At 43.8% G+C, this 25,827-nt stretch overlaps 1 protein-coding gene and 1 long non-coding RNA gene across 9 annotated transcripts in view; one reads left to right on the top strand and one right to left on the bottom strand.

Moving 5' to 3' along the window:
- si:ch211-200p22.4 (phosphatidylinositol-binding clathrin assembly protein) overlaps positions 1-8,403 on the bottom strand; it is a 63,707-nt gene extending 55,304 nt beyond the window's left edge. For 6 of the 8 annotated variants that reach the window (XM_029760663.1, XM_029760668.1, XM_029760667.1 and 3 more), the window contains exon 1: positions 7,129-7,258. In XM_029760663.1, coding sequence (XP_029616523.1) covers positions 7,129-7,258 — 130 coding nt within the window. Of the gene's footprint in view, positions 1-7,128 lie in introns of all 8 variants that reach the window. The other 2 variants (XM_029760661.1, XM_029760669.1) reach the window with 1 other exon arrangement.
- A 4,900-nt stretch (positions 8,404-13,303) lies between these two features.
- The window catches only part of LOC115198599 (uncharacterized), a 44,377-nt gene continuing 31,853 nt past the window's right edge, over positions 13,304-25,827 (top strand). The window contains exon 1 of the long non-coding RNA XR_003879259.1: positions 13,304-13,531. This is a non-coding gene — a long non-coding RNA (uncharacterized LOC115198599). The remainder of the gene's footprint in view (positions 13,532-25,827) is intronic.

Genomic DNA, 25,827 nt, shown 5'->3' with positions numbered 1-25,827 from the left:
AACCATTTCTGTATAGACCTTTCTTTGTGCACAGGGGCATAGTCATGCTGAGACAGGAAAGGGCATTCCCCAAACAAACTGTTGACAAAGTTGGAAGCACAGAATCATCTAGAATGTCTATGTATGCTGAAGCATTAAGATTTCCCTTCACTGTGGATAGGGGAGGGGGGGCATCTGCTGTTTCCTGAAGTCCACGATCAGCTCCTTTGTTTGGTTGACGTTGAGTGAGATTATTTTCCTGGCACCACACTGCAGGGCCCTCACCACCTCCCTGTAGGCTGTCTCATCATTGTTGGTAATCAAGCCTACTACTGTTGTGTCGTCTGCAAACTTAATGACCGAGTCGGAGGCGTGCGTGGCACCCAGTCATGGGTGAACATAGTGGCATCCAGTTTAAGCCAGGCCCAGCTCCAGCTACACTTGATCCCTGAATCCACTTGTTTAACAAGGAACCCCTCATTTTCACCCAATTCTCTCATTCTGAAAATAAACCACATACTGTAGAGGGACAACATTAGTTCACAGACAGTAGTTTGTTCGTTACCTAGTTAACATTTCACACAGACTGCCAGGGTTCAGTAAGCAACTAACACGTTATAACTTGAGGAATGGCAAGGAGTCACATAATGTTACCAGTTAATACTATAGAGAATTGGTTAGGTTACTAACATTCGCTCATCTGTTGTAGTAACGTTAGCTAGCTAACGTTAGCCGTCTGACTTTATTAGCCAGCTCATTTTCACACGATAAACTTGATTATTTGATTTGTTAAGTTAGTTAATGTTGCTCAACATTTCCCTGGCTAGCTAACAGAGAATTCGATCCAGCTAGCAAGATACGGCCAGGTCGCAGTTGTAAATGACAACTTGTTCTCAACTAGCCTACCTGGTTAAATAAAGGTGAAATAAAAATAAAGAAATACTTAACAATAATAACACTTGTTCCACCACACTTTCTCCCTCACCTCAAACTTTCCAAATGCCTGGTGTTTTTCGGTTACAGCTCATGGAGTACGCTTCATCACCTTCTCACCCAGTCTCCATGGTAAGGCGTCTTAACAAAGAGGTAAAGTGGGTATCTTTCAGGGGATGCGCTGCTGTAAATTAACTGGAAAACTGCCATTCCACTCTCCGCTCTTTCCAGAGCGCACTTATGCTGTAAGTAGCAAATTGGTTGTCTCTTCTCTCGTCAGTCACGTGCTGGATTATGTTACGTGAACAATTGGCTGAGCCTTGGATACAGTCAGTATTGCTCCAAACGCGGATCACTCTTTTTCTGACAGCCAGTTGTGATCCAAAGCCTTGACTAGTCACTCAAAGCACTTCATGGATGACAGGACTGAGTGCTACGAGGGGATAGTAATTTAGTTCAGTTACCTTTGCTTTCTTGGGTACAGGAACAATGGTGGACATCTTGAAGCAAGTGGGGACAGCAGACTGGAATAAGGAGAGATTGAATATGTCCGTAAACATTCCAGCCAGCCGGTCTGCACATGCTCTGAGGACGCGGCTAGGGATACCGTCTTGGCCGGCAGCCTTGTAAGGGTTAACGGAGAAGGAGAGCTTACAGCCCTTGGGAGCGGGCCGCGTCGGTGGCACTATCCTCAAAGCAGGTGAAGGTGGTGTTTAGCTTGTCTGGAAGCAAGACGTCGGTGTCCGCGACACGGCTGTTTTTCACTTTGTAGTCTGCGATTGTCTGTAGACCCTGCCACATACGTCTCGTGTCTGAGCCATTGAATTGAGACTCCACTTTGTCTCTATACTGACGTTATGCCTGTTTTATTGCCTTGCGGAGGGAATAACTACACTGTTTGTATTCTGCCATATTCCCAATCACCTTGTCATGGTTAAATGCAGTGGTTCACGGTTTCAGTTTTGCGCAAATACTACCATCTATCCACGGTTTTTGTTTAGGGTAGGTGTTAGTCACACTGGGAACAACATCTTCTATACACTTCCTGATAAACTCAGTCACCGTATCAGTATATTCGGCAATGTTATTCATAGAGACTACCCGGAACATATCCCAGTCTACGTGATCAAAACAATCTTGAAGCATGGACTCCGATTGGTCAGACCAGCGTTGAATAGACCTTAGAACGCTTACTTCCTGTTTGAGTTTCTGCCTATAGGAAGGGAGGAGCAAAATGGAATCGTGATCTGATTTGCCGAAGGGGGAGGGCCTTGGTGTAGGCATCCCGGAAGAGAGAATAGCAGTGGTCGAGTGTTTTCCCAGAACGAGTACTACAGTCAATGTGTTGGTAGAACTTCGGTAGCGTTTTCCTCAAATTTGCTTTGTTAAAATCCCCAGCTACAATAAATGCGGCCTCAGGATATGTGGTTTCCACTTTACATAAAGTCCAGTGAAGTTCGAGGGCCGTCATGGTATCGGCTTGAGGGGCAATACGGCTGTGATGATGACCGAAGATATTTCTCAAGGGAGGTAATGCAGTCGGCATTTGAATGTGAGGTATTCTAGGTTGGGTGACCAAAAGGACTTGAGTTCTTGTATGTTATCACAATCACACCATGAGTCGTTAATCATGAAACATAGACCCCAGCCCTTCTTCGCAGAGAGATATTTATTCCTGTCTGCGAGATGAACTGAGAACCCAACTGGCTGTACAGTCAAACAGTATATCCCGAGAGCGCCATGTTTCCGTGAGACATAGTATGTTACAATCCCTGATGACTGAACATTAGCGAGTAATATACTCATATTACTTGGATGAGGTTGGTGGTGTGCGCGCCTCCTGAGTCAGACTAGAAGTCCATTCCGAATACCTCTTCTCCACAGGCGGTGTTTTGGATCAGCCTTGAACCAGTTCAATCAAAAATACATAGTTGCCTAGGAGCTAGAAGCACGGCTGCCCTATCTGTCGGTGCCATTTTTGAGAGGACGTGTTTTCACGTTGCTTCCGGAGGCTGTTTGAAACTCGGTAGTGAGTGTTGCAGCTGAGGACAGACAATTTTTAGGCGCTTCAACACTCTGCGGTCCTGTTCAGTGAGCTAGTGTGGCCAACTACTTCACAGCTGAGCCGTTGTTGCGCCTTCCACTCCACAATAAAAGCATTTAAAGTTGACAGGGGCAGATCTAGCAGGGCAGAAATTTGACACAATGACTTGTTGGAAAGGTGGCAACCTATGATGGTGCCACATTGAAAGTCACAGAGCTCTTCAGTAAGGCCATTCCAATGCCAATGTTTTGACTGTGGAGATTGCACGGCTGTGTGCTTGATTTTATACACCTGTCAGAAACGGGTATGGATGAATCCACTAATTTGAAGGGGTGTCCACATACACTATATATACACAAAGTATTTGCCCATTGTAGAAGTACTCAATTACTTTTTGGACCCGAATGCCAAATCATTAAATAGAAAGGTGCTCAAAGTTTATCCATTTTGCATAACCCACCATACCATGAGACATCCATGTAGTTATCACTGGAAAATATAAATGTAAATCGTTTAGAAGCTTACAAACAGGGTTGTCAAACTATTTTATAATTTCAGGAAAAACATTTAATAAACATTCTTTAACCTTTATATCTAAAAACACTTAAAAAAAAACATTTGCATGTTGTAGCTTAGACCCTACTCAACAGTTTATTCGTTGTGTCTGCCATCAGTCTAGACAACATGCTCATGAAATCGCCTAAAATCCAATTTATGCTTGCTCCGGGGATGCTTTCCAGAGGCGCCGTACCGAGGGTTTGACACAATTGCAGAGTCACCCGAGGTTTAATCAAGCTCCGTACATCGCCGTGTGCTTCCCAAATTTTGTAACAAAGCGGAGGGCTCCGTATAGCTCCGCATTTACATGCTTGGTTGACAGTAGGTGGGGGTGGGAGGTCCTGTATAAACACAAACTCATTTCCTTGACAACTGCACAGCGAAACACAAGTACAAATGCTTTGATTTCTGCGGAGGCTGCGTCGCAGTAAATGCTGTGCGGCCACTGCAGATGTCGGATTGACCCTGCAGAGCCTTTAACTGTGATTTTGGCCAGTAATTATGGGGTGGGCGAGAGCAGTGAATGAAATCTTTAGTCCAAATTCCAGTGGCAGCCTGCTTGCCTAATCTTAAGTATGTGCCTTTCAGCCAGGATCCACTCTCCTCCCTGTGGCACGCATCCCTCAACAATGCACTTTGTATGCTCTTGAAATACCAAGCGAATAATTGTGCTAGAATGACTGTACGACCGACAGTGCCGAAGATGGTGTTATATTATATGTGTGGTGCAATTCGATGTTTATTATTAGGCTGTGTGACCGTGCAACTGAAACTATGCTGCTGCAAAAAATACGTTTCTGTTTGCAACTTCATTCTCTGCTTGGTAAAAAAAAAACTATTATAGGTTGTTGATATAGTTTTGGTTAATTATCAGAGGACCTTAACTCTATAAAAAAAGGTGCGTATATCAGCTACTTACTCAGTGCTACACTAGCTTTTCACCTACAGAAAGCATTTGGAAGATGTTTTCAGTCCTACATGTTCATAATAGAGATAACTAACAGTTAACTGTTAGCTGCCGAAAATAAATTGGACTGGTCATGCTTATTAGTCTATAGGTTAAATTGGTGCATGTGTATTTGTGTGTCTTTGGCATGAAAACACATTTTAATTGTAGAGGGCGCTACACAACAAAGAACAAACTTGGAAGCTTTCACATCCGCTGGTCCCCCAAGTTGAGCATTTCTTTTGTTTTAAGATATGTATATTTTTTTTACGTAAGTCTGTAAAAACAGCAAATCTGTTCCAAAGTATTCCCATGCAAAATGGAGAGATATATAAACGGGTTGGTTGTTTAGCAACAATTGGGCAAAACAGACAGGTTTGGCTTAGATTGTTGACAACATGTAAACTTTACTTCATCTCCAATGTTTGTTGAAAACATTAAAACATTTGCACAATGAGCACTTGTCTCTCAAATACATCATTACAGTTAATGGTTAGCTAGCTAGCAAATTTTTGCCCATATTAGCATTGACATGAAAATCAGTCAAAATACCGCAAAACAAGACACAGTATCAAGAAAAAGATTAAACAAGCCACTTATGATTCCGCACATGGCATTTTCTTGTCCTTCTTGCTAGTAATCTGGCCATCCAGAATCACAACACACTGACTTCTGCCCCAAGGAAGCAAGCACATCATTTTTGTGACATTGTCAGCTAAACCATCTATGTGATTGTATACAAATTTAAGCAAGGTTTGAAATGATTATGTTTTAGTCAAATAATATATCCGTCTTAGCTTCTAGCGGTTAATTTGAAGTCTACAAATGATTTCTAATTATGTTCAGGCCCCCTGACCATCAACTTAAGAAAATAATATATATATCTGCCCGCAGCTGAATCTAGTTGATGATCCCTGCTCTAAATATAAGTTATGAAGTCACAACAAGGCCGACTTCAAATGCCGATATCAGGGAACAATGCTGCGCCTGGATTCATCACCTCTGAATGGACAGCACCTCAAATGCAGAGCCAAAGCTCACCCGAAACCAGTATAGTCAGCGGAGCTCTGTGGTGCTGAATGGAAAGCGCCTCGATCTGGTATTCTCTGTAGTCACCCCATGTTATTGTTTGGAAAAAATGTAACCGTTTGTTGACCAGTTAATATGAGGGTTGGATAGTCGGCAACAAAACTGACCAGAATTTGCATCTTTAGTTCGTAACATGATCTAGATAACGATTTTGAGGTAAAAAAAAATGGCCAGAACATTACATATTACCGCAGAAATGGACTCAACAACACAAATTCCCGGCCATACTGTCTTCAGCCAGCTGTGTGTACCCCACACACACACCAACAACAAAAGTTGAGGTAATGAGGGTTATTTTATTTCCGTGACTGTCTTCATCCACAACTGTCAGTTAAACACTTATATGGTAATAGTGCCAACCCTCTCTCTAGGAAATGGCTTCAAAACACAATTTATTTTCTCCAATGAGAGAGAGATATATATATATAGCTAGGCTGACGATATGGCTTCTGCCTGCAAATGATGGGGGACACCAGTTGTGGGGACACCAGTTACGATACTACAGTTATGATACAATGTAATATAGCCTAGCTACAGCTTGCTAAACAATTTTGACAGCAGAGTGGAGACACCAGTTATTATACAACACCAGTCTAGCATTGTACTAAGCATCCAACACCAGTCTAAAGTTTTTCTAAGCATTTTAACAGAGCAACATCCTATAGCAGAGTAGCGTGGGGACACAAGTTATGACAACACTATAAAGCAATTCTTAGCATTGTAACAGCTGCAAAGAATAAGTATCCTCCTCTGCTTCCTGTAACATGTAGCTTGACTCATCAACTATCTTTTTATACTTGAACTTCGCTTTCATTGATCCTGCTTCCTCAATGACCTTTAGTGTCTTCACATAGACAGTGGTGACATTACAGCACAAATAATGATCCAATAGCCAGGAACATGACTAGACTGCAAGTTCAAATTAAACTTCATTGTTCCTGAGGGAAATTGGATTTGCAGAAAGAAAGGCAGATGCAGCAAGAAACATATTCCATCATACGGCAGGTAGCCTAGCAGTTAAAGTTTTGGGCCAGTAACCGAAAGGTTGTTGGTTCAAATCCCCGAACCAACTAGATGAAAAATCTGTCCATGGGCGCTTGAGTAAGGCACTTAACCCTAACTGCTCCTGTAAGTCGCTCTGGATAAGACACACATTTTAAAATGTTATGACCAGGAAAGAATGGCAAAGACAACATGGGAGACCAGTATAAGCTACCACCACCCTCCATGCTAACAAAATGTATGACCAGTGTGTACTGTCCAGACATGGACAGCAGGGGATGCACCATAATCATCCGCAGAAATGCATTGCCAAATGTCAGTTAAGATAGTGTCTGCCTGTCCGCTTGCTACAGTGAAATTAGAGCTAGGGAAGCAGCTACACTGTGATGGAATGCAACAATGTGGCGAGTTAGCTACATTATTGGCATGTCTGCTTCTGATCAAAGCTTACACACAGAAACATACAGACCGAGAGAGAAACAGACAGACAACACACACGCGCATGCATGCATGCATGCAGGCAGAGACAGACACCCCCCCCCCCCCCCCCACCACCACACACACACACGATACTCACAATCAAGGTGTTTCTTCTTGGGACCGCTGACTTCGTGCGTCGAGGCCTTGCACACGGCTTTGCTAATAGCCGACCCGGTCATGCTGTGCTGTGCCGCGGCGATCCGATCCGTTATAGACTGTCCTGACATTGTGTTTCAATGTTTCGCTACAAACCCCACAATAATTTGCTAGATGATCAACACACACACGGTCCAATGATTGGATATTAGCGACGCACGTAAGTAACACCAGTGATGACAAGTGTGTGACGGTTTCAGGCCACGTCAATCGGTTCCTTGACAAAAAAAAGTGGTATGACGTCTAGTCCATTGTCGTTGAAAAATGTATTTGTTGCAATGTGTGTGTTAGCTAGCTAACCTTACCTAAGGTAGTTCAAATCCTGCGCACAATAATAATTTTAAACTAGCTATATCTGCCCGGTCCTCTTGAAATGGCAAATTAGTGAGCAGTTAACTATATAATTATTAAGGTATATATTCTGTATAATAAAACAACTAGCTAACAAATATGGGCTAGCTTGTGTTAACTTATATTTCCGTTGGAGCATTCGATCCAGGAAAGAGTCCAACTGTGCAATTTGTGAACATTAATGTAAGCTCGATGACTACAAATACACATAACTAGCAACTAGCAGCCTAGATGCCAACGTTCAATTGGCGAGACAAAGCACAGTCCACTGCCTGGCGAACTACCTGTGTCCGGAATTCAAATCAAGTTTAGCTAAGTTAGCTAGATAACTGTTAATAGCGAGCTAGCTATCTAACATTAGTTAACACCAAATCCTTCTTCCGAGTTCTTCACTTCAACTTCCACTGACGTTTTGTGTGTTTGGGCTACATTGAACAGAGCAGTCCCTTGGTTTCGAGTGACACATAACGACGAAGGGGAACCAACATTAAACTGCCAAACTTGCCAATTTATCTTGAGCTTCAGACTTGACGCAGACGGACCCAAGGGAGACAAAACAGTAGACCGCTGGCTAGCCTTCCTACTAGCACTACTGCTAAAAGCTAGCTAGCTGACGGGTTCGGGGTTTCAACTCGCTTCCTTCGAGTTTCGTGCCAGGAGTGAAACACCCCTTTGTTTTACGTAATTAGTCCGATATATCCATAAAATTGGATCCAATTTCCTTTCAAAACCCAAATCTCAGTAACGTTTACCGATGAGACTTGACAGCCAACTCACATCGTCTGCTTCTTCGTTATTCCAGTTCTTTGATGTGTAGTTGCTGTTGCTCGGTTTCTCTCTCTCTGCCTATGTCCGGCAGACAAAATGGCAGCTTAGGAATCAGCTGATCTGAGAAATAGTTGATTGGATGGGACTTGGAGAGTGGGCGAATTCATTTTGCATGGCCCGGTGCCTCAGCTGAGCGGCCTTTACGCGTTTTAGAAGCCTAATTCCAATGGTCCTTGAAAGGGATCTCCAGATAAACGGGGCACCGGGCCATGCAAAACGAACTCACCCAATGTGTCTGAAATTTAAGGTGGAAATGTGGCGATAGTTGTGGAATGTCTGAGACAAATACAGAAATTACCTCGTTTTATTGGACAATTTTTTTATTATTGTGTTTTTACCAAATCAAAATCTGACATTGTCATTCGAGGTAATATATGCGCTGTAAATATCATTTTTACATAGTCATCTTTACAAATGTATGGTCTAAATTATTTCTCAGACTGTGTCCTTGAGTGACTCTTGAGCGCTGAATGTGGCACATCCTATTCTTTAAAATCGTGAGAAACAAAAACATTTGCATTATTATTAGCCTGCCTGAAATGTGCCATCTGTAAAAGCATTCAGTTACCCAAAACCCTGACAAACTTTTACAGATGCACAATTGAGAGCATCTTGTTGGGCTGTATCACAGCCTGGTTCGGGAACTGCTCCGCCCTCAAACGCAAGGCTCTCCAGAGGGTGGTGCAGTTTGCACAACGCATCACCGGGGACAAACTACCTGCCCTCCATGACACCTACAGCACAGTCACAGGAAGGCCGAAAATATCATTTAGGACAACAACCACCCGAGCCACTGCCTGTTCACCCCGCTATCATCCAGAAGGCGAGGCCAGTACAGGTGCATCAAAGCTGGGACTGAGAGATTGAGAACCAGCTTCTATCTCAAGGCCATTAGACTGCTAAACAGCAATCACTAACTCAGAGAGGCTGCTGCCTACATTGAGACCCAATCACTGGACACTGTAATAAATGGATCACTAGTCACTTTAAACAATGGCACATTAAATAATGCCACTTTAAAAATGTTTACATATCTTACTTTACTCATACCACATGTATATACTGTATTGTATACCATCTACTGCACCTTGTCTATGCCGCTCAGCCATCGCTCATCCATATACTTATATGTACATATTCTCATTCACCCCTTTAGATTTGTGTGTATTAGGTAGTTGTTGGGAATTGTTAGATTACATGTTAGATATTACTGCACTGTTGGAACTAGAAACACAAGCATTTCGCTACACTCGCATTAACATGTGTATGTGACCAATAAAATTTGATTTGATTTAATGACGTTTCTAAAGATGGCGCCGACAGATATGCCAGTGCTGCTTCTAGCTCCTAAGCAACTTTTAAGTATTTTGTATTTTTGGGTGTTATTTCTTACAAAATTAGCCCAGAACATTTGTTATTACATACAGCCAGAAATAACTTTGGGATATCAGAGTGGTAGTAACTCACCAGCATTACGACCAGGAATACGACTTTCCCGAATTGGATCCTTTCTTTGCAGCCCCGAGGGCAATTGAACTTATCCCAGAGGTTGCTCCAAGACGCCGCCGGCGGAGAAGAGGTATTCGGAGTGGACTTCTAGTCCGACCCAGGAGGTGGACACACCACCGCTTCCAAGTATATTACTCACTAATGTTCAGTCTCTGGACAATAAAGTAGACGAACTCAGGGTGAGGATCTCCTTCCAGTGAGATACTCTGTTTCCCAGAATCATGGCGCTTTCATTCAAATGCCGACTGCATTAACTCCCTTGAGAATTATCTTCGGTCATCATCACAGCCGTATATATTGCCCCTCAAGCCGATATCACGACGGCCCTCAAAGAACTTCACTGGACTTTATGTAAAGTGGAAACCACATATCCTGAGGCCGCATTTATTGTAGCTGGGGATTTTAACAAAGCAAATTTGAGGAAAACGCTACCGAAGTTCTACCAACACATTGACTGTAGTACTTGTTCTGGGAAAACACTCGACCACTGCTATTCTCTCTTCCGGGATGCCTACACCAAGGCCCTCCCCCTTCGGCAAATCAGATCACGATTCCATTTTGCTCCTCCCTTCCTATAGGCAGAAACTCAAACAGGAAGTAAGCGTTCTAAGGTCTATTCATCGCTGGTCTGACCAATCGGAATCCATGCTTCAAGATTGTTTTAATCGGTCCCGCCTTCCCTGTAGCTCAGTTGGTAGAGCATGGTGTTTGCAACGCCAGGGTTGTGGGTTTGATTCCCACGGGGGGCCAGCACAGAAAGAAAACATTTTCATGAAATGTATGCATTCACTACTGTAAGTCGCTCTGGATAAGAGTGTCTGCTAAATGACTAAAATGTAAATGTAAATCATGTAGACTGGAATATGTTCCGTGTAGCCTCGGACAATAACATTGATGTATACATGGACACAGTGACTGAGTTCATCAGGAATTGTATAGAGGATGTTGTTCCCAGTGTGACAATTAACACCTACCCAAACCAAAAACCGTGGATAGATGGAAGCATTCGCACTTAACTGAAACTGCCGTGAAGCCTCACATTTAACCATGACAAGGTGACTGGGAATATGGTTGAATACAAACAGTGTAGCTATTCCCTCTGTAAGGCAATCAAACAGGCAAAACATCAGTTTAGAGACAAAGTGGAGTCGCAATTCAACAGCTCAGACACGAGACGTATGTGGCAGGGTCTACAGACAATCATGGATTACAAAGAGAAAACCAGCCACGTCACCAACGTCTTGCTCCCAGACAAGCTAAACACCTTCTTTGCCCGCTTTGAGGACAACACAGTGCCATCGATGCGGCCCGCTCCCAAGGACTGTGGGCTCTTGTTCTCCGTGTCCGACGTGAGTAAGACATTTAAGCGCGTTTACCCTTGCAAGGCTGCCGGCCCAGACGGCATTCCTAGCCGTGTCCTCAGAGCATGTGTAGACCAGCTAGCTGGAGTGTTTACGGACATATTCAATCTCTCCCTATCCCAGTCTGCTGTCCCCACTTGCTTCAAGATGTCCACCATTGTTCCTGTACCCAAGAAAGCAAAGGTAACTGAACTAAATGACTATCGCCCCGTAGCACTCACTTCTGTCATCATGAAGTGCTTTAAGAGGCTAGTTAAGGACCATATCACCTCAACATTACCTGACACCCTAGACCCACTTCAATTTGCTTACCGCCCCAATAGATCCACAGACGATGCAATTGCCGTTGCACTGCACAATGCCCTATCCCACCTGGACAAGAGGAATGCCTATGTAAGAATGCTGTTCATTGACTACAGCTCAGCCTTCAACACCATAGTACCCTCCAAGCTCATCATCAAGCTCAGGGCCCTGGGTCTGAACCCCGCCCTGTGCAACGGAGTCCTTGACTTCCTGCCGGGCCACACCCAGGTGGTGAAGGTAGGAAACAACACCTCCACTTCACTGATCCTCAACACAGGGCCCCACAAGGGTGCGTACTCAGCCCCCTCCTGTACTCCTTGTTCACCCATGACTGCGTGGCCACGCACGTCTCCAACACAATCATCAAGTTTCCAGACGACACAACCATAGTAGGCCTTATTACCAAGAATGAAGAGACAGGTGAGGGCCCTGGTGGAGTGGTGCGAGGAAAATAACCTCTCCCCCAATGTCAACAAAACAAAGGAGCTGATCGTGAACTTCAGGAATAAGCAGAGGGAGCACGCCCCTATCCACATTGACGGGACCACAGTGGAGCAGGTGGAAAGCTGCAAATTCCTCTGCGTTCCACAGTGTGATGAAGATGGTGCAACAGCACGTCTTCAACCTCAGGAGGTTGAACTTTTACAGATTCACAATTGAGAGCATCCTGTCAGGCTGTATCACCGCTTGGTACGGCAACTGCACCGCCCGCAACCGCAAGGCTCCCCAGAGGGTGGTGCGGTCTCCCCAACGCATCACGGGGGGCACACTGCCTGCCCTCCAGGACACCTACAGCACCCAATGTCACAGGAAGGCCAAAAAGATCATCAAGAACACCAACCACCTGAGGCACGGTCTGTTCACCCCACTATCATCCAGAAGGCGAGGTCAGTACAGGTGCATCAAAGCTGGGACCTAAAAACTGTGTCTATCTCAAGGCCATCAGACTGTTAAATAGCCATCACTAGCCGGCTACCACCCGGTGACTCAACCCTGCACGTTAGAGGCTGCTGCCCTATATAAACTCAGAAAAAAAAGAAATGTCCCTCTCACTGTCAACTGCGTTTATTTTCAGCAAACTTAACATGTGTAAATATTTGTATGAACATGTGACGACCCTCCCACTTCTGTCTGACGAATTCTCTTTGCTCTTGTTTTCCTTAATAGGATGTCGGTGGGCGGAGCCGGGAGGGTCATCAGCGAAATGGGACACACCTGGGTTCGGGTGTGTCCCGGAATAAATACACCTTTTCCCCATTAATTGAGGAGACTCTCTCCATGCTGTTGGGTTTTGGTTGTGGCATTATACTTTTAACAATGGTGTGTGTGTGTGTGTGTGTGTGTGTGTGTGTGTGTGTGTGTGTGTGTGTGTGTGTGTGTGTGTGTGTGTGTGTGTGTGTGTGTGTGTGTGTGTGTGTGTGTGTGTGTGTGTGTGTGTGTGTGTGTGTGTGTGTGTGTGTGTGTGTGTGTGTGTGTGTGTGTGTGTGTGTGTGTGTGTGTGTGTGTGTGTGTGTGTGTGTGTGTGTGGGTGGGTGGTCAGTAAGTAATGTAAGTGAATGGTTGCGTGCATAGATGTAATAATGAGGGGTGGGTGGGTGGGTGGGTGGTCAGTAAGTAATGTAAGTGAATGGTTGCGTGCATAGATGTAATAATGAGGGGTGTTGAAAGGTGCCAAAGGAAACAAACAAAATGGCCCCAAAAATATATATATATATTTTTGGGGCCATTTTGTTTGTTTCCTTTGGCACCTTTCAACACCCCTCATTATTACATCTATGCACGCAACCATTCACTTACATTACTGACTACACACACACACCATTGTTAATTGTATTTAGGTTACTAAAGTGAATAAACATATTTTTGTTCCTTATCTCCACATTATCTCCCTTTTTGTTATGGACTTTGATCACGTTCGTGATAAGTGGAGGCTCGTCCGGGATCTGAAAGGTATGATCCTCGCTTTGTAGTGTGAGTCATCCGGATCATAAGGTTGGTACTTAAACATTGTTGTGATAGTATTTTGTTGCATATGATGGGTTAATGCTTATTGGAATGTGCTTTGGTTGGTGTTCACGGCACATTCTTATGTGTTTGGTATAGTGTCTTAGATACGTATCAGTGATTTTTGGTTGTCTGATGTCATTAAACAAGCGTGTTGCCTGGTAGAGTATGCCAGTGGGCCTAATACCAGTGTTATTAGGCTTACTAGTATGTGTATTTTGTTTGGGAGAAAACGGAGTTAATGTTTGAGAACTCTGTAGGTGCTTCGTTTGCATCTTTTGTTACAGCTTTTGAGTTGTAATGTTTGGTAGGCCCAGTGTTGGTTGCCTTTGTTTAGTTGGTTGTGTGCTGCATTGGAGCGAGTACATTAGTTCATTTCCAAGCCCCAGCCCAGGCTGGAAACTCTTGATCTACTCGCTGTTGGGACATCGGTCTGAGGTGAGTACAATCTGCTGTGTACCTCAGTGGGACATTTGGGTAGGGTAGTGCTACTTGCTACCCGGCGCTATAGCCTCTTTTTTTTTTCCCCCTGTTAAGTATAGCGACGTGTTTCACTTTGGAATACGTTGGGCATGTTTATTTTATCTTTGTGAGCAGTTGTCTCGGGGGCACATCTGTGGCTTGGGGGGTAATCTGCCAGCGTGCTTTTTTTTATTTTTATATATATATATATTTTTTACATGTACTTTTCCTTGCCAGCAGGCTACAGTACGTAATTACCCACCGCGAATCCGCACAAAGACTAGGGTTTAGTTATTGTAGGATTTGGGGAAGCTCCATATCTCATTTTTCTCCTGTGTAGCCCAGTGTGATTGGCGTTTCTCTTGTGGTCTGGTGTGCTCAGCAGAGGGGAAGTGCATTTTTTTTTTTTGTATTTACTTGTGACTATGGCATCTTGCGTAGATGAGTTAATTCACTTTCTATCAGAGGAACTGTTAGAATGATGTACTAAAGAACAGTTGTTGAATATTGCTGAACACTACAAGGTTGCGATTAGTGAGCAATGTCTAAAACATTGTTAGGTTGACATTAAAGGCCAATCTGATGGAGAGCGGTATTCTTGAAGTGAACACTGGGGCAGCCTCTGCCGAGGACTTGTCACCTCCCCAGTCGTCTCCCCATTTTGTTTCAATGGCCGCTCCATCTGTTAGCCCTAGTAGTCTTCTTTTTGAACAGCAGAAAGAACGGCTTCTGTTACAGCTAGAGCATGATCATGTAAAGTATGAAAAGGAATTGAACTTTAAACAGGATTTGGAGGGTCCCAAAATCAAGCTGCAACAAGAGTGGCTGGAGTTGGTTAGGGAAAGTACGCTCTCGGGGTAGAGTTTGCTCTGGGAAGGTGACCCAGATTTACCTAGGGGTTGCTCCTCTCTCGGTCGTGCCCCGGACTCATTTGATATTGTTGGGAATTTACAGTTGCCAAAATTTTATGAGAAGGACCCTGAGACCTTCTCATTGTTTGAGCGTGTTGCTGATGCTAGGAGTTGGTCTGATTCTGACCGCACTTTAATGTTGCAGTGTGTGTTGACTGGTAAAGCACAGGAAGCATATTCAGCTCTTAGTGTAGCTGACAGTGTCATTTATGAGGTTAAAGGTTAAAGTGGCTGTTAGAGTGATGAATTGCTTCCTGAGGCTTACTGCCAACGATATAGAACTTTAAAAAAGGCTGAAAAACAGACTCGTGTTGAGTTTGTGCGAGAGTTATCTTCAGGTTAATCGCTGGTGTTCCACCTCTGTGGTTATAACTGTCCAGGGGCTGTGTGATCTGATTACGCTAGAGCAATTTAAGGACAGACAAGTACATTAACAAACGAAAAGTCAAGACCGTCTCTGAAGCTGCGGTTTTGACTCACAAGTGTCTTTGCAGAGACCTGTATTCGGAGTGAGTGGGGGTGTTCGGAGAGATTTAGACCTCGCTCACCGAGATACTCTGGTTCACGGGCAGAGTTTCATTCAACCAGGGTTGAGTCTGACTCCCGTGGTAAAGCTGACTTTGGCCAAGAGTGTCACTACTGTCAAGGTTCAGATCATTGGAAAAACAAATGCCCTGTTTTCAGGGTTAAGGGTAAATGCAGTACTTGCATTTACGTTAAACCTAAGCCTACGGCGTTAGCAGCGCCTGTCCCACATCAGTTTACTCCTGACACTGTCTCATGCCCAGGGGCATGTGAAAGTCCATATTTACCCAGACTATTTACCTTTCATTACGAAGGATTTTGTGTCAATGTTAGGAAGTAATGACCTAGTGCCAGTTAAGATCCTATGAGATGCAGGTGCCTCTGAGTCGTTTTGTGTTGGAGTCTGTTACCCTTCTCTGCTGAGACTGATTCAGGGAATAGGGTTTTAATTAAGGGAATAGGTTTGAACACGATCAGTTCCACTTCTTTTTGCCTAGGTTAAAGAGGGATGTTTTGGAGTTCATCAAAACCTGTCAATTTACTGGTAAACCTAATCAAGCTATTTAGCCGGTACCGCTGTTTCCTATTCCTGTACTCAGCGACCCTTTTTGAGTAACAAGATTCAACAACTGAGACAAACTGAACACCAGTATCTGGTGTGGCCACCAGCTGCATGAAGTTCTGCAGTGCATCTCCTCATGGACTGCACCAGATTTGCAAATTATTGCTGGGAGATGTTACCCCACTCTTCCACCAAGGCACCTGCAAGTTCCCTGACATTTTTGGGGGGGAATGGCCCTCACCCTCTGATCCAACAGGTCCCAGACATGCTCAATGGGATTGAGATCTGCGCTCTTCACTGGCCATGGCAGAACACTGACATTCCTGTCTTGCAGGAAATCATGCACAGAACGAGCAGTGTGGCTGGTGGTATTGTCATGCTGGAGGGTCATGTCAGGATGAGCCTGCAGGAAGGGTACCACATGAGGGAGGAGGATGTTTTCCCTGTAACGCACAGCATTAATATTGCCTGCAATGACAACAAGCTCAGTCCGATGATGCTGTGACATACTGCCCCAGACCATGATGGACCCTCAACCTCCAAATCGATCCCGCTCCAGAGTACAGGCCTCGGTGTAACGCTCATTCCTTCGACAATAAACGGGAATCCGACCATCACCCTTGGTGAGACAAAACAGCGACTCATCAGTGCAGAGCACTTTTTGCCAGTCCTGTCTGGTCCTGCGACGCTGGGTTTGTGCCCATAGGTGACTTGTTGCCAGTGCTGTCTGGTGAGGACCTGCCTTACAACAGGCCTACAAGCCCTCAGTCCAGCCTCTGTCCGCAATAGACTGAGAGTCTGAGCAATGATGGAGGGATTGTGCGTTCCTGGTGTAACTCGGGCAGTTGTTGTCATCCTAAACCTGTCACTTAGGTGTGATGTACCGATCCTGTGCAGGTGTTACACGTGGTCTGCCACTGCGAGGACGATCAGCTGTCCGTCCCGTCTCCCTGTAGCGCTGTCTTAGGTGTCTCACAGTACAGACATTGCAATGTATTGCCCTGGACACATCTGCAGTCCTCATGCCTCCTTGCAGCATGCCTAAGGCATGTTCACACAGATGAGCAGGGACCCTGGGCATCTTTCTTTTGGTGTTTTTCAGTAGGAAGGCCTCTTTAGTGTCTTAACTTTTCATAACTGTGACCTTAATTGCCTACCGTCTGTAAGCTGATAGTGTCTTAATGACCGTTCCACAGGTGCATAGTCATTCATTGTTTATGGTTCATTAAAAAGCATGGGAAAGTGTTTAAACCCTTTTACAATGACGATCTGTGGCGTTATTTAGATTTTTTACGAATTCTTTGAAAGACAGGGTCCTGAAAGGGATTTTTCTTTTTTTGCTGCGTTTATATAGACATGGAATCACTGGTCACATTAATGTTTACGTACTGCTTTACCAATTTCATAAGTGTATATACTGTATTCTACTGTATTTTAGTCAATGCCACTCCTACATTGCTCGTCCTAATATTAAATATTTCTTAATTCCATTATTTTACTTTTAGATTTGTGTGAATTGTCAGATATTACTGCACTGTTGGCGCTAGGAACACAAGCATTTCGCTACACCTGCAATATCATCTGCTAAGTATGTGATTTGGCAACCGAAGTATTCACCCCCTTGGCATTTTTCCTATTTTGTTGCCTTACAACCTAGAATTATAATTGCTTTTTTTAGGGGGGGGTGGTTGTATCATTTGATGTACACAACATGCCTACCACTGAAGATGCAAAATATTTTTGTGAAACAAACAAATATGACAAACAGAACATGAGCGTGCATAACTTTTCACCCCCCCCAAAAGTCAATACTATGTAGAGCCACCTTTTGCTGCAATTACAGCTGCAAGTCTCTTGGGGTATGTCTCTATAATCTTGGCATGTGTAGCCACAGTGATTTTTGGTTATTTTTCAAGGCAAAACTGCTCCAGCTCCTTCAAGTTGGATGGGTTCTGCTGGTGTACAGCTATCTTTACGTCATACCAGATTCTCAATTGGATTGAGGTCTGGGCCATTCCAAGACATGTAAATGTTTCCCCTTAAACCACTTGTGTTGCTTTAGCAGTATGCTTAGGGTTATTGTCCTGATGGAAGGTGGACATCTGTTCAAGTCTCAAATCTCTTGAAGACTGAAATGGGGTTCCCTCAATTTTCCCTGTATTTAGCACCATTCATCATTCCTTCAATTCTGACCAGTTTCCCAGTCTCTGCCAATGAAAAACATGCTGCTACCACCATGCTTCACTGTGGGGATGGTGTTCTCGGGGGAGATGAGAGGTGTTGGGTTTGCTCCAGACAGTGTTTTCCTTGAGACTAAAATTGAGCTTTTTGGCCATCTGACCAGAGTACCTTCCATATGTTTGGGGAGTCTCCCACATGCCTTTTGGGAATACCAAATGTGTTTGCTTATTTTATTTCTTTAAGCAATGTCTTTTCTCTGGCCACTCTTCTGTAAAGCCCAGCTCTGGAGTGTACAGCTTAGTGGTCTAATGGACAGATACTCCAATCTCCACTGTGGAGCTTTGCAGCTCCTTCAGGGTTCTTTAGTCTCTTTGCCTCTCTGATTAATGCCTTCCTTGCCTGGTCTGAGTTTTGGTGGGCGGCCCTCTCTTGGCAGGTTTGTTGTGGTGCCATATTCCTTCTATTTTTAATGGATTTGATGGTGCTCTGTGGGATGTTCAAAGTTTCTGATATTTATTTTTAGAACCCAACCCTGATCTGTGCTTCTCCACAACTTTGCCCCTGACCTGTTTGGAGAGCTCCTTGGTCTTCATGGTGCTGTTTGCCTGGTGGTGCCCCTTAGTGGTGTTGCAGACTCTGGGGCCTTTCAGAATGTGTGTGTGTATACTGAGATCATGTGACACTTAGCTTGCACACAGGTGGACTTAATTTAAATAATTATGTGACTTCTGAAGGTAATTGGTTGCACCAGATCTTATTTAGGGGCTTCATAGCAAAGGGTGTGAATACATGTGCATGCACCACTTTTCATTTTTTATTTTTTATAGAATATATATATATATATATACACACGTCACTAATTTTTATATATATATATGTGTCCATTACATGAAATCCAAATAGCAATCCATTTAAATTACAGGGTGTAATGCAACAAAATAGGAAAAATGCCAAGGGGGATGAATACTTTTGCAAGGCACTGTATTCCCACTGGGCAAGGACTTCAATTTAATGTATATTCTGTTGGTTCAAGTGATTTAATTTGGTTATCCAATTGACCGTGTTCACACATAAATACTTAGGCATTGATGTCTGATATGGTTAAGAAGCTGAGATTTAAAGTTGGCTTTATCTACAAACAAATTGTGCATTTCTCTAAGCAGTAGGAAGCATATTATTTGGTTATCTGTTCTTGACTATGGTAATGATATTTATCAAACTAGCTAGGTAAATCTGTGTTTAGTTTTAAAGCGCTGCATTGCTGGAACAAAATTCAAAATACATTTATCGTAATGTTCTAGTGACATTTGGGCAGTTTAGAGTATTTATTGGGGACATATTTGTGGAGGAATGTTTCTGGGTGATTTACTTGTGCTTCCCATGACTGTTTTTGTATTTTAATGTGTACATTTATGTTATATTGTGCCGGACACATTTTAAAGAGACCTTGGTCTCAATGTCTTCCCTGATAAAATAAAAAATGTAAATGAGTGGAAAAAAACATTGCTTCAACCAGTGTGTGTGCCCAGTGGGATATGGCAATTGGTCATTTCCCTGGTTGTATTTTACAGTGGATGCAAGAAATGATCAGGCAGCCTCAGAATATATTTTGTCCTGACTATTAGAAACCACCCCCCCCTTCCACATACTGAAGGTTTGTCTATTTATGGGATGATGATTATTGATATTAGGTCACTGTTTATTTTTGCTTGAATGAATATTGAATTATGTTGGCGTACACATTGCAGAGACTTAATGTATTTGCTGAACAAGATTGGATTCAGTTACACTCTTGGAAAATCTGGACCGTTCTGCAGATCCAATATTACTAAATGTGTGCTTTGAATGCACGTGTTTGTGCATGTGTGACGCCCACAAGGTTATATCACATTTTATGTACAACATGTTTTGGATATTGTTGTAATCCACTCTTATTTTGGGCGAGTCCTCCAAAGATTTCCATTGGGAATTGTTTGTTGCTGCCAACAGAGGGCGGAGTGCAGCTGTTTGCTTTGTCTCCCCTCTAAGAACCAATTTATGCTTTGGTCCTGGTCAGTCCCTGGATGGGATACCAGATGCTGGAAGTGGTGTTGGAGGGCCAGTAGGAGGCACTCCTCCCTCTGGTCTAAAAAATATCCCAATACCCCAGGACACTGCCCTGTGGAGGGTGCCGTCTTTCGGATGGGACGTTAAACTGCTGTCGTGACACTGAGGTCATTAAAGATCCCATGGCACTTACCTTAAGAGTAGGGGTGTTAACCCTGGTGTCCTGGCTAAATTCCCAATCTAGCCCTCAAACATCACGGTCACCTAATAATCTTCAGTTTCCAATTGGCTCCTTCATCCCCTGTAACTATTCCCCAGGTCATTGCTGTAAATGAGAACGTGTCCTCAGTCAACTTACCTGGTAAAATAACGGATAAATAAATGCTTTATCTGAAAATGTGGTTGGAGGCGCCATATGGATGGTCTGATGTAAATGTGGATCCTCTGGAGGCAAATTGAGCTCTGTACAGCATCGTTGTGCGCTTCTCAAATTTTGTAACAATGAGGGCTCCGCATTGACATGATGGTAGGTGAGGGCAGGAGGTCCTGTATAAACACAAACTCACTTCCTTGACAACAGCTTTGCGCTGCTTGGCAAAGTATTAATGCCCTGAATTCTGCCGAGGCCATATCACCGTAAATGCTGCACGGCCAATGCAGATATCAGATTGACCATGGAGCGTCTTCATCTAGAGGAAGATGCCTGTGACAACTTTAACCGATTCCTGCTGTCTCCCTTTTATTTCTTCTGTTTAACAGGTATGTAGTGTACACAATCATATTATCTATAGGAAATGTTAGTGTAAATGGTTATCTGAGTAATAAAACACTTATATTGTAAGTATGTAAATCGAGTGAACTGTTAGCGATCTCACCATAGAGATGAATGGGTTTGCGGCTAGGCTAGCCATTAATAACAAACAAAATGGCGCCTGCTAATATTCTGAACTTATTGATTTATAGGTTTTCTAAGATTATATTGTAAAGGCCCTGACATCTCCCCAACGAAGTGTGATGTATTACAAAGTTGTACGTTTAGAGAAACTAAATGCGCTAAGCTAATGGCGTAGCACTAGCCTGTTAAGCTAGGCCGGACATGTTACATTTTTAACAATGCTTTATTTCTGATGAATCCGTTCATTGCATCCACCATGGAGTCCTGTTTCATAATATTACCATATGTCCCAGTTTAGTGGCTAGCTGGCTCAGTATTAAGATGGCTGGACTGGTTCATGGAGTAATTTAGCTGTTAAAAAGGTTAAATATATTTTTTACAGAGGTGTTATTGAGGTGCCTGCAAAGCCATCATTGCCATCTCATGTAGCTGACACATCAAGGGCCAAATATCTGTCACGGATTCCCCCGGTACTGCTGTTCATTCCGTTCACCAGCTCAGGATGTCTACGTCACCGCCTTCTAGGCGTCACTGAACTGGATCATTACCGCCAACCCCAGACTGTCTTGTCTCATTACACACACCTGGTTCCCTTCCCCCTGATTAGTATGTGTATATATGTGCCCTCAGTTCCTTGTTGATTACTAATCATCCAGCGATCATACACTGTTTACCAGGGGGCAGGGCTACCGACGTTAAGGCTAATCTAAAGACGGTGCTGGCTAAAGCTAAAACTGGCGAGTGTAGAGAGTATAGAGATATTGTTATCCACGTCGGCACCAACGATGTTAGGATGAAACAGTCAGAGGTCACCAAGCGCAACATAGCTTCAGCATGTAAATCAGCTAGAAAGATGTGTCGGCATCGATTAATTGTCTCTGGCCCCCTCCCAGTTAGGGGGAGTGATGAGCTCTACAGCAGAGTCTCACAACTCAATCGCTGGATGAAAACTGTTTTCTGCCCCTCCCAAAATATAGAATTTGTAGATAACTGGCCCTCTTTCTGGGATTCACCCACAAACAGGACCAAGCCTGGCCTGCTGAGGAGTGACGGACTCCATCCTAGCTGGAGGGGTGCTCTCATCTTATCTACGAACATAGACAGGGCTCTAACTCCTCTAGCTCCACAATGAAATAGGGTGCAGGCCAGGCAACAGGCTGTTAGCCAGCCTGCCAGCTTAGTGGAGTCTGCCACTAGCACAGTTAGCGTAGTCAGCTCAGCTTTCCCCATTGAGACCGTGTCTGTGCCTCGATCTAGGTTGGGCAAAATTAAAAATGGCGGTGTTCGCTTCAGTAATCTTACTAGTATAAAGACCTCCTCCATTCCTGCCATTATTGAAAGAGATTGTGATACTTCACATCTCAAAATTGGGTTACTTAATGTTAGATCCCTCACTTCCAAGGCAGTTATAGTCAATGAACTAATCACTGATCATAATCTTGATGTGATTGGCCTGACTGAAACATGGCTTAAGCCTGATGAATTTACTGTGTTAAATGAGGCCTCACCCCCTGGTTACACTAGTGACCATACCCCCCGTGCATCCGGCAAAGGCGGAGGTGTTGCTAACATTTCCGATAGCAAATTTCAATTTACAAAACAAAAAACAATGACGTTTTCGTCTTTTGAGCTTCTAGTCATGAAATCTATGCAGCCTACTCAATCACTTTTTATAGCTACTGTTTACAGGCCTCCTGGGCCATATGCAGTGTTCCTTACTGAGTTCCCTGAATTCCTATCGGATCTTGTAGTCATAGCAGATAATATTCTAATTTTTGGTGACTTTAACATTCACATGGAAAAGTCCACAGACCCACTCCAAAAGGCTTTCGGAGCCATCATCGACTCAGTGGGTTTTGTCCAACATGTCTCTGGACCTACTCACTGCCACAGTCATACTCTGGACCTAGTTTTGTCCCATGGAATAAATGTTGTGGATCTTAATGTTTTTCCTCATAATCCTGGATTATCGGACCACCATTTTATTGCGTTTACAATTGCAACAAATAATCTGCTCAGACCCCAACCAAGGAAGATTAAAAGTCGTGCTATAAATTCTCAGACAACCCAAAGATTCCTTGATGCCCTTCCAGACTCCCTCTGCCTACCCAAGGACGTCAGAGGACAAGAATCAGTTAACCACCTAACCGAGGAACTCAATTCAACCTTGCGCAATACCCTAGATGCAGTTGCACCCCTAAAAATTAAAAACATCTGTCATAAGAAACTAGCTCCCTGGTATACAGAAAATACACGAGCTCTGAAGCAAGCTTCCAGAAAATTGGAACGGAAATGGCGCCACACTAAACTGGAAGTCTTCCGACTAGCTTGGAAAGACAGTACCGCGCAGTATCGAAGAGCCCTCACTGCTGCACAATCATCCTATTTTTCCAACTTAATTGAGGAAAATAAGAACAATCCGAAATTTCTTTTTGACACTGTCGCAAAGCTAACTAAAAAGCAGCATTCGCAAATGGAGGATGGCTTTCACTTCAGCAGTAATAAATTTATGAACTTCTTTGAGGAAAAGATCATGATCATGATCATTAGAAAGCAAATTACGGACTCCTCTTTAAATCTGGGTATTCCTCCAGGGCTTCATTGTCCAGAGTCTGCACAACTCTGCCAGGACCTAGGATCAAGGGAGATACTAAAGTGTTTTAGTACTATATCTCTTGACATAATGATGAAAATAATCATGGCCTCCAAACCCTCAAGCTGCATACTGGACCCTATTCCAACTAAACTACTGAAAGAGCTGCTTCCTGTGCTTGGCCCTCCTATGTTGAACATAATAAACGGCTCTCTATCCACCGGATGTGTATCAAGCTCACTAAAAGTGGCAGTAATAAAGCCTCTCTTGAAAAAGCCTCTCTTGACCCAGAAATTATAAAAAACTATCGGCCTATATCGAATCTTCCATTCCTCTCAAAAATTTTAGAAAAAGTTGTTGCGCAGCAACTCACTGCCTTCCTGAAGACAAACAATGTATACGAAACGCTTCAGTCTGGTTTTAGACCCCATCATAGCACTGAGACTGCACTTGTGAAGGTGGTAAATGACCTTTTAATGACGTCAGACCGAGGCTCTGCATCTGTCCTCATGCTCCTAGATCTTAGTGCCGCTTTTGATACCATCGATCACCACATTCTTTTGGAGAGATTGGAAACCCAAATTGGTCTACATGGACAAGTTCTGGCCTGGTTTAGATCTTATCTGTCGGAAAGATATCAGTTTGTCTCTGTGAATGGTTCGTCCTCTGACAAATCAATTGTAAATTTCGGTGTTCCTCAAGGTTCCGTTCTAGGACCACTATTGTTTTCATTATATATTTTACCTCTTGGGGATGTCATTCGAAAACATAATGTTAAATTTCACTGCTATGCGGACGACACACAGCTGTACATTTCAATGAAACATGGTGAAGCCCCAAAATTGCCCTCGCTAGAAGCCTGTGTTTCAGACATAAGGAAGTGGATGGCTGCAAATTTTCTACTTTTAAACTCGGACAAAACAGAGATGCTTGTCCTAGGTCCCAAGAAACAAAGAGATCTTCTGTTGAATCTGACAATTAATCTGGATGGTTGTACAGTCGTCTCAAATAAAACTGTGAAGGACCTCGGCGTTACTCTGGACCCTGATCTCTCCTTTGAAGAACATATCAAGACTGCTTCAAGGACAGCTTTTTTCCATCTACGTAACATTGCAAAAATCAGAAACTTTCTGTCCAAAAATGACGCAGAAAAATTAATCCATGCTTTTGTTACTTCTAGGCTCGACTACTGCAATGCTCTACTTTCCGGCTACCCGGATAAAGCACTAAACAAACTTCAGTTAGTGCTAAATACGGCTGCTAGAATCCTGACTAGAACCAAAAAATGTGATCATATTACTCCAGTGCTAGCCTCCCTACACTGGCTTCCTGTTAAGGCAAGGGCTGATTTCAAGGTTTTACTGCTAACCTACAAAGCATTACATGGGCTTGCTCCTACCTATCTTTCCGATTTGGTCCTGCCGTACATACCTACACGTACGCTACGGTCACAAGACGCAGGCCTCCTAATTGTCCCTAGAATTTCTAAGCAAACGGCTGGAGGTAGGGCTTTCTCCTATAGAGCTCCATTTTTATGGAATGGTCTGCCTACCCATGTGAGAGACGCAGACTCAGTCTCAACCTTTTAAGTCTTTACTGAAGACTTATCTCTTCAGTAGGTCCTATGATTAAGTATAGTCTGGCCCAGGAGTGTGAAGGTGAACGGAAAGGCTGGAGCAACGAACCGCCCTTGCTGTCTCTGCCTTGTCGGTTCCCCTCTTCCCACTGGGATTCTCTGCCTCTAACCCTTTTACAGGGGCTGAGTCACTGACTTACTGGTGTTCTTCCATGCCGTCCATGGGAGGGGTGCGTCACTTGAGTAGGTTGAGCCACTGACGTGGTCTTCCTGTCTGGGTTGGCGCCCCCCCCCCTTGGGTTGTGCCGTGGCGGACATCTTTGTGGGCTATACTCGGCCTTGTCTTCGGACGGTAAGTTGGTGGTTGTAGATATCCCTCTAGTGGTGTGGGGGCTGTGCTTTGGCAAAGTGGGTGGGGTTATATCCTGCCTGTTTGGCCCTGTCCGGGGGTATCATCGGATGGGGTCACAGTGTCTTCTGATCCCTCCTGTCTCAGCCTCCAGTATTTGTGCTGCAGTAGTTTATGTGTCGGG

The sequence above is a fragment of the Salmo trutta genome, chromosome 8, assembly GCF_901001165.1.
Source record: "Salmo trutta chromosome 8, fSalTru1.1, whole genome shotgun sequence".
Taxonomy (NCBI): domain Eukaryota; kingdom Metazoa; phylum Chordata; class Actinopteri; order Salmoniformes; family Salmonidae; genus Salmo; species Salmo trutta.
The sequence above is the reverse complement of the archived record's forward strand: the minus strand, read 5'-3'. Positions and strand labels throughout refer to the sequence as shown.